The sequence below is a fragment of the Chinchilla lanigera genome, unplaced genomic scaffold (genome assembly GCF_000276665.1).
Source record: "Chinchilla lanigera isolate Chin_1 unplaced genomic scaffold, ChiLan1.0 scaffold00014, whole genome shotgun sequence".
NCBI classification, from domain to species: domain Eukaryota; kingdom Metazoa; phylum Chordata; class Mammalia; order Rodentia; family Chinchillidae; genus Chinchilla; species Chinchilla lanigera.
In genome coordinates, this window is record NW_004955415.1 from 31,771,828 (window position 1) to 31,785,556 (window position 13,729).

At 54.3% G+C, this 13,729-nt stretch overlaps 3 protein-coding genes across 3 annotated transcripts; 1 reads left to right on the top strand and 2 right to left on the bottom strand.

Annotated features, from left to right (window-relative positions):
• Positions 1 to 573: 573 nt before the first annotated feature.
• On the bottom strand, positions 574 to 2,089 carry Wdr83os (WD repeat domain 83 opposite strand). Its single transcript, XM_005381018.2, has 4 exons — positions 1,978 to 2,089; positions 1,752 to 1,857; positions 817 to 914; positions 574 to 733 (listed from the first exon to the last, which is right to left on the bottom strand). Exons 1-4 carry the CDS (start codon positions 2,025 to 2,027, stop codon positions 667 to 669), a joined length of 321 nt encoding a protein of 106 aa, XP_005381075.1. The 5' UTR covers positions 2,028 to 2,089; the 3' UTR covers positions 574 to 666.
• A 100-nt stretch (positions 2,090 to 2,189) lies between these two features.
• On the top strand, positions 2,190 to 6,910 carry Wdr83 (WD repeat domain 83). The gene is made up of 9 exons (XM_005381017.2): positions 2,190 to 2,559; positions 2,639 to 2,759; positions 2,842 to 2,947; positions 3,220 to 3,268; positions 3,352 to 3,478; positions 5,317 to 5,384; positions 5,470 to 5,578; positions 5,663 to 5,777; positions 6,608 to 6,910. Exons 1-9 carry the CDS (start codon positions 2,457 to 2,459, stop codon positions 6,755 to 6,757), a joined length of 948 nt encoding a protein of 315 aa, XP_005381074.1. The 5' UTR covers positions 2,190 to 2,456; the 3' UTR covers positions 6,758 to 6,910.
• On the bottom strand, positions 6,805 to 10,955 carry Dhps (deoxyhypusine synthase). The gene is made up of 9 exons (XM_005381015.2): positions 10,620 to 10,955; positions 10,043 to 10,207; positions 9,747 to 9,868; positions 9,574 to 9,670; positions 9,401 to 9,487; positions 8,789 to 8,894; positions 8,608 to 8,711; positions 7,085 to 7,210; positions 6,805 to 7,011 (listed from the first exon to the last, which is right to left on the bottom strand). The coding sequence occupies exons 1-9, from the start codon at positions 10,824 to 10,826 to the stop codon at positions 6,916 to 6,918; spliced, it is 1,110 nt and encodes a 369-aa protein (XP_005381072.1). The 5' UTR covers positions 10,827 to 10,955; the 3' UTR covers positions 6,805 to 6,915.
• Between the last annotated feature and the right edge of the window lie 2,774 nt (positions 10,956 to 13,729).

The window sequence follows — 13,729 nt, forward strand, 5'->3', positions numbered from 1 at the left end:
GGGAAGGGAGGGGAAGGGAAGGGAAGGGAAGGGAAGGGAAGGGAAGGGCAGGGCAGGGCAGGGCAGGGCAGGGCAGGGAAGAAAAGAGAGAAAAAAAGAAAAGAAAACAAAAGAAAACAAAAGAAAAGAAAAGAAAAGAAAAAAGAAAAACCAACCAAAGTCCAGGCTCCTCAGATCCACAGGGCCACCTGCTGGCTTATCAGAGGGCAGAAATCACTGTCCTGTCCCTGGCACCCGACCTAAGGCACAAGGCTTGTGAAATAAGGAAGTGACTCCCCAGAACATGCCAGACAGGGCCCCATGACCCAAAGCCCTTCCCCACCAGGCAGAGCACCCCATGAACAGAAGACAGCAGTCACAGGGGAAGCAGCGTGAAAAACTTTATTATTAACTGGTTTCCACAAGAAAACAAGTAGATATACCTAGAAACATGAGCAGCCTCTTCCCCAGCAGCAGGCAGGGTAGGGAAGCCTAAGGTTTTCCCATCTTTGCCCCAGCAGAAGTGGGACTCCAGGGAAAGAGCCATCCTCCCTCCATCACTTGGGGGACCTGCAGCCATTCAGGCAAGTCCAGCCCTGCAGCCATGGTAGGAAGTTGAGCAGCCAAAGGCCAGGCCAGGGAGGAGGTGGACAGAGGGGCCCAGGATGCCACCCCTCCGTGCTGACATCACCAGGGGGGCGTCATGGGCTGCGGATTCTGCAGATAGGACATCACCACTGCAGAGATGGACAGCCTACACAGAAGAGAGGCATCAGTGCCAGACAAAGGTGTGGCCCCCTCCCCTGCTAACTCCTCCCTCTCTAGGCCAAGCCTCACATGAAGCTACTCATCATCTGCTTGGTGTCCTCCGAGCTCCGGGAGTTGGCAAAGCTGATGAAGGAACAGTAGACAGCAACCCAAGCACACCACTTCAGCTGGGGAAACACGGATAGCCAGATCAGGTCAGTGAGGCATGATAAGAAACCCCTGCAAGCCACATTCCCCAAGCACTAAATCCTGGCCACTGATTATACTTGTACAGCTCAGGCCTACCTGAAGGTGCCCCTTAGTCCCACCTCTCCCCACCTGCTGCTGGTAGCTGATTTCTGGTTCTAGTGACTAACTCCATCTCTCTGACCCTATTATGGCCTCTGAAGCCCCTCAGAAATTTCCACATGTTCCAACACTTGGGAAGCTGAGGCAAGGGATTTGCTGCGAGTTTGAGGCCAGCCTGGCCTACAAAGTGAGTTCAAGGCTACCCTTAACAGCATAGTGAAACTTCGTCTCAAAAAGACCCCCCCCAAAAAAAAAAAATTGCACATGTTGCTGGTGGTCGTGGTGCACGCCTGTCATCCCAGCACTCGGGAGGCTGAGGCAGGAGGATCGCCACGAATTCGAGGCCAGCTTGGACTACAGTCAGAGTTCAAGGCCAGCCTGAACTACACACGGAGACCCTGTCTCGAAAAAGAGGAGAAAAAGAAATTCCCACACGCCAAGAACCTTGCTCTTTTCCTACAAGTCCCCTCCAAACTGCTTCACAGTCTGGATCCCAGCTCAGACCAAGCCATCACGGAACCACAAGCCTCGGACAGCGGCTCTCGCCATCTTCAAGTTTTTTCAGGTCACTTCACCCCGTCGCGTCCCATCTCTTCCTCACTAACGCAAGCCCCGCCCCCCAGCACCCCCATTCCCCCTCAGTCACTTCCTTCCCGCCCCGCCCCCAGGCCCCACTCCCAGACGGAGCCACACCCCAAAACACTCAGCCAGCCCACCTTAAGCATGAGACCGCACATGCTGAAGATCATTCCCAACAGGTTCATGTAGTCCGGCGTGGGGTCGTCTAAGGCCGGGTTACACTCGCTTGGCGGGGGCTTGTACCTGTGACAGGCTCAAGGGTCAGGGACGATCGAGTCTCGCCCCCGTGACAGACAAGTGCTTCCCGCGCTCCGACCCACATCCACAACCCGAGTCCTGTTGCTTTGCCGCTGGAATCCTCACCTCAGCACTTTATTGGGCCTGCGTGGGTCCGACATATTGTTCGCGGACATAGCGAGCCGAAAACCAGGTCGCGCCTCTTCCGCTGCTAGAGCAGCAGCTTCCGGTGCGGGCACGGAGGGCGGCTTTCAGAGTAACACCTGCTGTCCTCACGCTTCGGTTCCCCACGGCGAAGGCTATAACTAACTAACCCCAGCCGGAGAATGAGAAGAAAAACAAAACAAACAAACAAAAAAAAAAACCTCGAAAACAGGGAGTGAGTGCGGGGGAAACACCGAAAGCGGCTTTTCAGTTTCCCAACGCAGTCATCAAAATCCTGAAATTTTTCCCCACACGAGAAGCCGGAAATAGATCATGGGGGACAATAATAAGGTTACGCCTACGCGTGGTTTTGTAAGGCTCAGAAGCCTCGCATTCATGCAGACGTGTTCATAGAAAGCGGCGGGGACACAAAAGAGCGGCGGGGAGCGGGACCCGGAGCCATGGCTTTCCCCGAGCCAAAGCCGCGGCCACCCGAGCTGCCGCAGAAACTGCTGAAGACGCTGGACTGCGGGCAAGGGGCGGTGCGAGCCGTGCGGTTTAATGGTGAGCGCTCGCGTCTTCAGCCCAGGCCCACCCCGACCCGAGGCCGGCTGTCCGGTAACCCCTGCCCGGTGTCCCCCAGTGGACGGCAACTACTGCCTGACGTGCGGCAGCGACAAGACGCTGAAGCTGTGGAACCCGCTGCGGGGGACGCTGCTCCGCACTTACAGCGGCCACGGCTACGAAGTTCTGGACGCAGCCGGGTGAGCGGGGCGCCGGGGGGCGGGGTCCCGGGGGGCGGGGTCCCGGGGGGCGGACGGTGACCATCGCGCCCCCGCCCTCCAGCTCCTTTGACAACAGCAGTCTCTGCTCTGGCGGTGGGGACAAGGCCGTGGTCCTGTGGGATGTGGCTTCTGGGCAGGTCGTGCGCAAATTCCGGGGCCACGCCGGGGTAAGTTTGGGATGGGGCACCTCACTCCGGTGCGTGGGGTGGGGATCGGTGGGAGGGCCCTGGCGGCACCGGGGATGTCCGCGGTCACTCCTTCCCCTGCGCTCTGCAGTGGATGGGCAGCAGCCGAGCCCGGTCCTTAAAGTGCACCCCCCCAGCCTTTGTGCACCCCTCACCCAACCAAATGTCCTTTCTTTACCCTGCACTGGGAATCCTGCATGTGTCCCAATCCCCGAAAACCTAGCCACCTCTGAGTGGCAATTCCTGTTTCTCAGAAAGTGAACACAGTGCAGTTTAATGAAGAAGCCACAGTCATACTGTCCGGTGAGTCTGGGACCTGGGCAGGAGGTCCCAGGGTGCCGCCCTAGTGTCCCAGACCTGTCCTCACCTTCATACTGGCCATACAGGCTCTATTGATTCCAGCATTCGCTGCTGGGACTGCCGCTCTCGGAGGCCTGAGCCAGTCCAGATATTGGACGAAGCCAGAGATGGTGTGTCCAGCGTGAAGGTGTCTGACCACGAAGTTCTTTCAGGGTGAGTGGACCCCAGACTTTGTCCCTAGTGACTGGATATTGCAGTTACCCCTGTACTTAGGTTAAAAATCTACTCTCTAGGTTGTGGATGTAACCCAATAGTACAGCACTTGCCCAACATGCACATGGCCCTGTGTTCTGTCCCCAGCACTACTCAAAAGAAAAAAAGGAAAAAATGCCAGGCATGGTAGAACATGCCTGTAATCCCAAGGCTCTGGGAGACTGAAGCAGGATTGCAACTTCAAACCCAGCCTGGACAACACAGTCAGACCCTGTCACAAAATAAAAGGCTGGGACTAGAGCTCAGTGCAAAGGCCCTGGGTTCAACTCCCAGTACCACAACTCCACCCCTCTAAAAAAGGAGCCACTCTTACCAGCATGCACAAGGCTCTGCAGTCTGGTCCCTGCTGGCTTCCAGTTATTCATTCTTTGCCCCCATTTCTATTAAATGTGCCAAGCATGCTCTCACCTGAGGTCTTTTGCTCTTGGTCGTCTTCTGCCAGAACTGCCCCTCTACTGTCAGGGTTTTTGAGCACCTTGTACCAAGTACTCTTTTAGATGATGGGCATATGCCAGTGAATAAAATGAATAGGCAGAAATCTCTGCCTGTATAGGATTGTTCTAGTTCACATTCAGAATATCCCACATTACCACAGTGCAAGAGGATGCCATTCTCACTTGAAGAATTTAGATTGCCCAACCTTTGTACATGGTCGTTTCTTCTTTCAGAATGTACGTACACACAAAAATACAATTTCTTAAAAAAAATTTGGGGGCTGGGGGTTTAGCTCAGCCGCAGAAGTGCCTGCCTGGCAAGCGCAAGGTCATGTGTTCGATTCCCGGTACCGGAGAAAAACCAAAAAAAAAAAAATTTTTGGCCAGGCATGGTGGTGCACACCTGTAATCCAGTGCTGGGGAGGCTAAGGCAGGAGGCTCACCAGTGAGTTCAAGACCATCCTGAACTACACAGTGAGACCCTATCCCAAAAAATAAAAAAAAATAAATTTTGGCACTATTGGGATTGAACCCAGGGCATTCTATTCTACATGCTAGGTGCTAGGTGCTAGGTACACCCCGCTGAGCTACATTGACGCCTTTTTTTTGTTTGTTTGTTTGTACCAAGAATCAAACTCAGGACCTTGTGCTTGCCAGGCAGGTGCCTGTGCCACTGAGCTATATCCCCAGCCTGCTTTTTTTTTGAGTCAGGCTCTCACTAAGTTGCCCTGACTGGCCTCAAACTTCAGATCCTCCTGCCTCAGCATCCCCAGTAGCTAGAATTACTGGCATGTTCAGCTAGTTGAAGATCTTTTTGTGCCCAGTACTGAGGATTAAACCCAGGACTGTGACTCTGAGCTACATCCCGTCTTGTTTTCTTGAGACAGTCTATGTAGTTCGGGCTGGCTTTGAACTGTGTAGCACAGGTTGGCCTCATTCGATCCTCCTGCCTCAGCCAAGTGCTAGGCTTATAGGCATATACCACCATAACCAGTTCCCAGCCCTTTCGAAGTGTATTTATTAGCTGTGTCTGGGACACAGCCAAGAACTACCCAGCCCTAGTCCCTGCCCCCTGGGAACTACTCTATCAAGATGGATAGTCACTAAAGAAATAGATACCAGAGCTGGGCACGGTTGTGTATACACGGGAACTGGAGGACTCCGAGGGCTTACAGGGGGCTGTGAGCCTTGGAAAAAGGAGAGTAGATACCCCTTTTGGCCAGAGTTTCAAAGCCAGCACCTCCTAGTCCCACTCCTGGATGGGAAGAGCAGGGCCCCCCTCCAGCAAGGAAGACACAGGGACAGAGGCCACAGGTGCTCAAGGTGGACGTGCCCTCCCTGCAGCTCCGTGGACGGCCGCGTGAGGCGCTACGACCTGAGGATGGGCCAGCTCTTCTCGGACTATGTGGGCAGTGAGTGTGGCTGGGTACAGGCCAGATTGATAGTGGGGTGTCCAGGAGCACCCCAGCCTCACTGCCTGCCATCCTCCCACCCTAGGCCCCATCACCTGCACCTGCTTCAGCCATGACGGCCAGTGCACCCTTGTGTCCAGCCTGGACTCCACACTGCGGCTTCTCGACAAGGACACTGGAGAGCTGCTAGGCGAGTGAGTCCCTATGGTCCGCCTTGGTCCCCTCCCTTTCCTGCCTCCCCGGGGCAGGACTGGGCCCTGATAACAGCCCTCACCCAGGTACACGGGCCACAAGAACCAGGAGTACAAGCTGGACTGCAGCCTCAGCACACGTGACACACATGTGGTCAGCTGCTCTGAGGACGGGAAGGTGTTCTTCTGGGACCTGGTGGAGGTGAGCTGGCTCAGCCCTGTCACCCCCTGGGTCAGAAAAGGGGGAGCAAAAGCAGAACAGGAAAAGCATGTGGGTGAAGGGTGCTGAAGTTCAGGGGGGGTATGACAGGACTTTGGAAGGTGACACAGCAGGATCGGAGTCACACAAGGCCTCAAGTACCAGGCTGAGCCCCTGGGACCCCAGGGTGAGGGGAGTTGAGGCTGTTTGTGAAGCTTGAGCTTCCTCTGTGGGTCCCTGTGTGGTTTCAAGCCCCAAGCCCTGTCCGTGACATATCCCAGCCTAGTAGGGAATATGGAATTAAGTCCCCTAAAAGGAAGAACATGGGGAGTGTGGAGTCTTGGAGCATTGGCTCCTGCTCTGGGAACCGAGACGGTGAGGAGGTTCTGCCTGTGCCCTTTGGGCCCCTGGTCCAAAAGTTGCCTTGAAAGGAGGGCACAGGAAGGGACAGTTACAGGGCACAAAGAGGAACCACACGTTGCTTGAGGAACTGCATAACAAAGGAACTGCATAACCGGTCACCAGGGAAGTGACAGTCAGCAGGGCTGCCATGGACCTGGAGTCCATCGGGGCAGGAAATCAGGGAACAGGACCCGAGGAGAGAATCTTGGGCTCCAGACACAGCCCAGAGCATCTGCTGACGAAGGAGAGAGAAATCCCAGCACCTGAGGATGGTGCTGCTGAGCACTCCCTTAGGGCAGATACTGGTGCAGAGTCTAGGAGACCAGCACAGCCAGGGGCTGAAGGTTGGGGGACAGGCAACAGAGAGCCTCAGCCAGGTCTCAGGGAAGGGACAGCCAGGCCACTGACACCGCCCCACACCTGCTCCACAGGGCTCTCTGGCACTGGCCCTGCCTGTGGGCCGCAGCGTGGTGCAGTCACTGGCCTTCCACCCCAGCGAGCCCTGCCTGCTCACCGCCATGGGGGGCAGCGTGCAGTGCTGGCGTGAGGAGTCCTACGAGGCTGAGGGGGCAGCAGGCTGAAGCCATGGACCCCCACCAGGCCCAAAGACCAAGTGCAACTGCAAGGACCGAGGACTACAGGGGGACATTTATTCCAGAGACACTGATGATGGAGGGGACGGGGTGGTACCCTAATAAATAGAGGAGGGGAGGCCTCCAGGCTGTCGCTGCTCAGCTGCTCAGTCCTCATTCTTCTCCCGTGTGAAGGCGTCTGCTCTCTGGGCAAAGGTTTCAGCCACCAGCAGGGGGAAGACCAGGGAGGCATCAGCATAGACCTGCGCGGGGACCTGGGTAAGCCACACAGCCCACAGCCAGGAGCCCCTACGCCCCAGCCAGCCAGCCTCTCACCTTGACTGGCTGCGCATCCATCCGGATCTTGCCCCAGGAGACAGCCTCATCTGGCCGGGCACCCGAATCAGAACCATCAAACTCTTGGGCCGTGTTGATGTAGACAGCATAGTCGGCCCCATTGCGCTGCAGAGGACACAGCAGGCTGGTCACGCGGGACAGACAGCGGGAGGATCCTGGGACACCACAGCCCAAGAGGCTGAGGAGGGGGTCCCAGATGAAGGCAGCCCCATGTCCACGCCTGGGGTCACAGAGCTGCTGGGTACCTGTTAAGCATCCCTACTCCAAAACTCCAAATGCTTCAGAACCCAAGGCTTCAGGAGGCCATAATAGAACATTCCATACCTAAACTCACATGACAGGTCCCGAAAACTACTGCATGAGATCACCACAGCAGGATCTGCCACCAACTCTGAAGCTACAGAAGATCTCCAGACCCAAACACTATGTTCCCTCCACAGCCACCATCCCAGTCCCAGCCCATCAGGGCTCCAGGACCCACTCACGCTTTCAGGTCTCACCATTGTCATGGGGCTCCCCCGTCCCGCTCTGGGCACCTCCCGGCCCAGCCCAACCCCACCTCCCACCTCAGGCCTCCTAGCTGCTCCTTGATCACTTGAGGCACCCAGGCTCTCCCCACTGGCTGTTCCCTCCACTGTGAATTCTCCCCAGAAGCAACTTCCCCAAAACCTCAGCTCACAGTCACACCTCCCTGAGAGCCCTCTCCAACATCTTTTTGGGGCTGGGGTTGTGTGTGGTGGTGCACACCTGTAATCTCAGCACTTGGAAGCCTAACAAGAGGATCGTAAGTTCAAAGCCATGCTGAGCTACAAAACAATTTGAAGGCCAGCCTCAGCTACATAGTGACACCCTGCGTCAAGAAATAAATGAAAATAATTATTTTGGTACTAGACAGAAGCCACAGGTGTTCTACCACTGAGCTACATCCCCCAGCGTTCTTTTTGGTGGGGGACAAAGTTGCCCAGATTGGTCTGGAACTTGCAACCCTGCTTCACCCTACCCAGTCAGGATTATAAATATGTGCCACTGCCAGGTGTGGGGGTGCACACCTGTAATCTCCGCACTCGGGAGGCAAGGTCAGGAGAATCACCATGAGTTCCAGGCCATCCTAAGCTACATACTGAGACCCTGTCTCAAAAAGCAAACAAAAGTATGTGCCACCATGCATGGTCAGCACTCCTCTCTTTTCTCATCCCATCATCTAACCTTTCTTTTTTTGAGATGGGGTTTTACTATGTTGCCCAGGCTGGACTCAAACTACTGGGCTCAAGACCACACATCTCAGTCTCTGGAGGGCTAGGATGACAGGTGTGCACCACTAAGCCACCTGTCAACAATTTACTCCCACCTGTCATGCGCATCAACCATGTGATGTCTTTCCCCCAAAGAACCTCAGTCCAAGGAGGACCAGGATCCTGGTCTGTCTGGTCCAGTCACGGTCTAGGGCGGTGTGTGTGTCTGCATAGTGCCAAGTACCACCCCAAGGGGACCACGCCACTCACCATGAGGTTGGCATTGGCGATGTGGTGCTTGACCACGCCGCCGCCCAGGATGATCATCCCTGAGCGCTTGGCGTATATGGCCTGCATGTTGATGAGCCGCAGGTCTGGGGAGGAGGACTGTGGTCAGGCCTCGGGCTCAGGGGCTCCTTCCCTCCTCCTCGCAGGCCCCCCTACACCTTACCTTCAATGATGTCCAGCACGAGGCCCGGGTTCTTGTAGGAATGGAAGAACATCATGTCGCCCAGCGAGCCATCTGTAAGCGCAGGGCTCAGCACAGGGATGTGGTTCTGAGGAGGGCAGGGCCAGTCAACAGCTGTGACACAGAGCCTGCTGTCCCCATCCCAGCTGCATTCCTTTCTCCCAGATGACAGTAGTTAACATTTATTTCTGCCTCAACTGTACAATAAAAATAACCACAACTCCCTCACATGGACGTTAGAAACCTGCATACAGTCCTGAGGGGATACCTGACACTCCCCAAGCAGTGGCGCTTGTTATCTCTCAAATGTGGGAGCTTCACAGCCTCTGGGGAGCATGGTATCCTGGGCCAGGCCCCAGGGGAGTTGCTAAATGGTACCCCCAAATGTACTCATCTAGGAGTGTAGCCAGGCTATCAGGACATACACCGTCCCCCTCGTGTATAGCTGTGTGACCTCAAACAAATCACCTAACCTCTCATCAATGTTTGAGGCTCCTCACCTAAAAGCAGGCATGCTGATTGGACAGGTGACGGCAAAGATCAAACCAGTTAACACACCCCAGTCTAGGAACTTTGGCCCCACCCTCTCCTTACCTTCTGAGCCCAGTAATACACAGACTCTGGGTTGTTTATCTCTTTGCCAAGCCGGGCAATCATCCTGGAAGGTGTCCACTTCACACCCTAGGAGGGTGGGGACATCAGTATTAACCCACAGTTACCTGGACCCCACCACACTACACTTCCCAAGGCATTCGTTCTAGCCCAACCTCTGTGTTCTGTTCCAGCACCATCTGGTCCAGAATGGGCATCAACCAGTCCTCAAACTTGCAGTAATTATCATTAGGCACCAGCAGGTTCCCAATCCTTGGGACAAAGGCAAACAGCATCAGTCTTCCAGCTCCTGGAGCCAAATCCCTGCCCACCCCACTCAGGGTCCCACCTGTTGATACCGTTCTCCCGAAGCTCCTTCCCCCTGAGGCTGAACTCGCCCAGGTATGTGGGCGCTAGGCACTTAATGAGGTCCTCCTCCACGCCTCCAGCCGTGGTCACCAAGACGTCCACCTGCAATCACAAACCAAGGACGTTGGCCCTCACCTGGGGCAGGACTCCTAACATTAGCACTCCTCCCTCAGAAGGGTGCTCTCTTAAAACAGATCCATATCATCATGTAAGTGTTCAACAATTTAATGCTCACTGACTCAACAGCCAGCAGCCACCGCCCCACCAGGTCCCCACCATGTTGTGCTGCACAAGGTAGCGAATGGTCTCGCGGATGCCTGAACTGATGAGGTTGGATGTGTAGCCCAGGAAGATGGTGCAGCCGGTGAGCGGGCGGTGGCTCTGGGTCAGATCTGTGTGGTGGTCTTCGTCCTGAGCCAGCGGCTCCAGTTTCTTCTCGATCTGCAGTAAGGGCCGGGCCAAGTTAGGCTCTGGCCTCGAATCCCTGCCCAAGGGTCCCAGATGTGTTCCAGAGTCAGATTCCACCCAGGGGTCTCCTGTGCAGACCCAGTCCCTTCCGTGTCCCACAGCATCTCCTTTTCAGGCGCTGTCCCCTGCCCCCTGGAAAAATAAATACAAATCCAAGCCCCGCGCTGACTTACGCTCCTCCTCCAATTCCCCCCCCCCGCCAACCACATGGTCTTGACCCAGGCTCTGCGCATTCCTGAAAGCTTTAAATTTCCCAGAACCTGATCCCTACTTAGGCAAGGATGCACTAAAACTCCCACCCAGGGCAGGTCCCACGCTTGCCCGGGAAGCCCCGCCCCTATGGGTATTCCTCTGTCCACCCCGGGCAGGCGCGTCCTCCCCTCACCATAGCGTTGACTTGCTGCACCGCGCGCCCGAAGTTAGTGGCCTGGAAGCCGGTGGTGCCGAAGGCCTGCAGAAGTGCGCGGTAATCCACACCGCGGCTGAAGTCGTAGCCCCGAACCTGAGCGCTCTCGGGTGGCAACGCTGAACTGTGTTTCAGCACTGCAGCCAGCGCTGCCGCGGGCGCTTCCCCCATCGAGGAGCCCTCCATGGGCTTATGGGCGACCTCTCAGGGGAGCTCCCTAAACCGAGCACACGTGGTCATCCAAATGCGCTGAACCCTAATGCGCGCCTCTCTGCAAGAGTACAGGAAGTACTGCTCCGGAAAAAGCCTGAGAGAAGCAAACGGAAGTTGCTTGTCACGTGACCTTCCATGGCCTCTGCATTCCTGGGTGCAGCCATCTTTGTGTACGCGTTCCGTACTACGGGAGGCCTATGGAGCGTTTTTGTTTTTTTTTTGTTTTTGGTATCCGGAATCGAACTTAGGACCTTACGCTTGCCGGCCAGGCGCTGTGCTGCTGAGCTACATCCCCGGATAGCAGCTTTTTTTTTGCGGGAGGAAGCCATTATTTTTTAGGCGCTGTTCTCCATGCTTTCGGAAGGTTCATTCCTGTTGCAACCTATTGAAGACACAGAGCTTTCAGCTGCCCTTGTCTGTTTGTTCCTATCACATAGGACCGACAGAAGAGCTTCTAAACCGTCAGGATTTAGGTCACCAGGCAGGCAGTCAATTTCAGCCTCTCTGAAGCTGACATGTTAATGAGATAATGATTCTTTTTTTCCTTCTTGTTTTTTTTTTTTTTTTTTCGAGACAGGGTCTGTCTATGTATGTAGCCCAGGCTGGCCTCGAACTCCCAATGATCCTCCTGTCTCAGTCTCCGAGTCCTCCTGCCTCAGCCTGAGCGCTGGGATGATAGGCATGGACCACCATGCCTGGCTTTATGGGGCATAGGGTCTTGTTCCTCTGTCTCCAGTCTCCATACCGTACATAACCCCCATACCCTCCTGTTGTACACCCTGGGCAACTGACACCTCCTCCAGGAAGCCTTCATGCATCAAGAGCCTCCTCTGGGGTCCTGGGCTGACATCTCTATTGCTGCAACAATACTGTGAGACCTTCCCAACAGTGCATGGGGCCCAAGAGGGGACCTCTTGCCTCACTCTACAGCCAATGGAGTCAGTGCTATTTGCAAGGTTCTGCCAGACAGTGAGGACTCAACAATGAGCAAGACCAAGATGTGCACTCTGCCCTACTGGACAAAAAAATTAGCAGCAGTGATAAATCACAAGTTTTTAGAGGAGGGTGAATGCAGGAGCTGGTAGCCTTACTTGGAGGGACAAATTACATAGGAAGAATACCAAGGAGGCAACATTTGAACCAAGACAAGCAGACTGTGAAGATGAAGAGATCATGCTCCCACACTGCGACAGAGAACAGCTAGTGCAAACGCCCTGGGATGGGAACAAGACTGCTTTGTTGGAAGAACACAACTTCCTCCCTTTTTTCACATTTTTTACTAATATGTTTGAGATACATAATAAATATGTTCATATCTTCCTCCCAGACATCACCTTGATCTCAGAGTCACCCCACCAATTCCCTGTCCAACTAGCCCTGGTCCTTCTTTGCCTTTGCAAATGAAATGGCTGTACCCCTACCTACAAGGCTAAACTCTGGAAAATTGCCTGGGGTACAGTGATAGAGTGGTAGCTCAGTGGTAGAGTGTTTGCCTACCGTGAGCAAGGTCCTGGATTCCATTTCCAGTACAAAATAAGTCAATAAATGCTAGGTTCAGTGGCATCTACCTATAGTCTCAGCTATTCAGGAGGCTGAGGCAGGAGAATCACTTGAACCTAGGCATTCAGGGTCGGCCTGGGCAACACAGTGGGACTTCATCTCAAAAGATGATAATAACATTCATAAAATTTTGAAAAATAGGAACATGGATATCAAAGCTTTTTTTTTTTTTTTAGAGACAAACTGGCCTTAAACTCCTAATCTTTCTGCCTCAGCTTCCCTAGGGCTGGAATTACAGGTATGTCCTACCACACCTGGCTGTGAGCCATGCTGAGGACCCAGAGCATGTGCTGCACCAATTAACAATACCCCAGCCTGGGAGTCAAGTTTGTTTTTGGCTTCTTTTAATTTTTGTCTTTGGCTGGGCGTGGTGGTGCACGCCTGTAATCCCAGCACTCGGGAGGCTGAGGCAGGAGGATCGTTGTGAGTTCGAGACCAGCCTGGACTATAAAGTGAGCTCAAGGCCAGTAGGAACTGCAGAGTGAGACCCTGCCTCAAAAAGAGAAAATAATAATAATAATAATAATAACTTTTGTCTTTGGTGTTTCGAGACACCGTTTCCCTATGTAGTTCAAGCTGAACTTGAACTCACTATGTAGCCTAGGGTCCCTCAAAATCATGGTGATCCTACTGCCTCAGCACTCCAAACACTGGAATTACAGCTGTGCATCACTGGGAGTTGAGTTTGGGATCTCCCCTTCATGGACACTGCATCACCCACCTGGACAGCTGCCAACTCTTACTTGTAAACAGGTTGCAGATCCATGGTCTCCTGTCGGGTTCCCTCTCCAGCAACCTATCTCCCAGCTGAGACCACAGACACATCAGTGCTGAGCCCCTCCAGAGATGGCTGTCCCCTCCCAATACGCTCCCAGGACGAGCTGAGCATGGTAGCGCACAACTCTCATCCCACCACTTGGGAGGCTGAGGCAGGAGGTTTGCTAGGCGTTCAAGGCCAGCCTAGGCTACATATTGAGACCCGTCTCAAAAAAAAAAAAAAAAACCAGCAGCTCTGTCAGGTGGGATTTTCCTTGTTTCACTGCTATCTTTTTGGTTTTTGTTTCCTGCACAGTGCTGGGCACATAGAAAGGCTGGGCCTGTGCTCAGCGGCAGAGCGTCTGGCCACTGTGCATGAGGCCCGGGTTCAATCCCACCCCCACAGAAAACCCAGCAAATATGCTTGGCATGGGCTGAGTTGTGTCCCACAATATTTGCTGAAGCTCTGCCTCCCAGTACCTTAGAATGCGACTGTGTTTGGAGAGAGGGTCTTTAAAGAGAAAATAAAATGAGGCCCATAGCTGGGCATGTTGGTACAC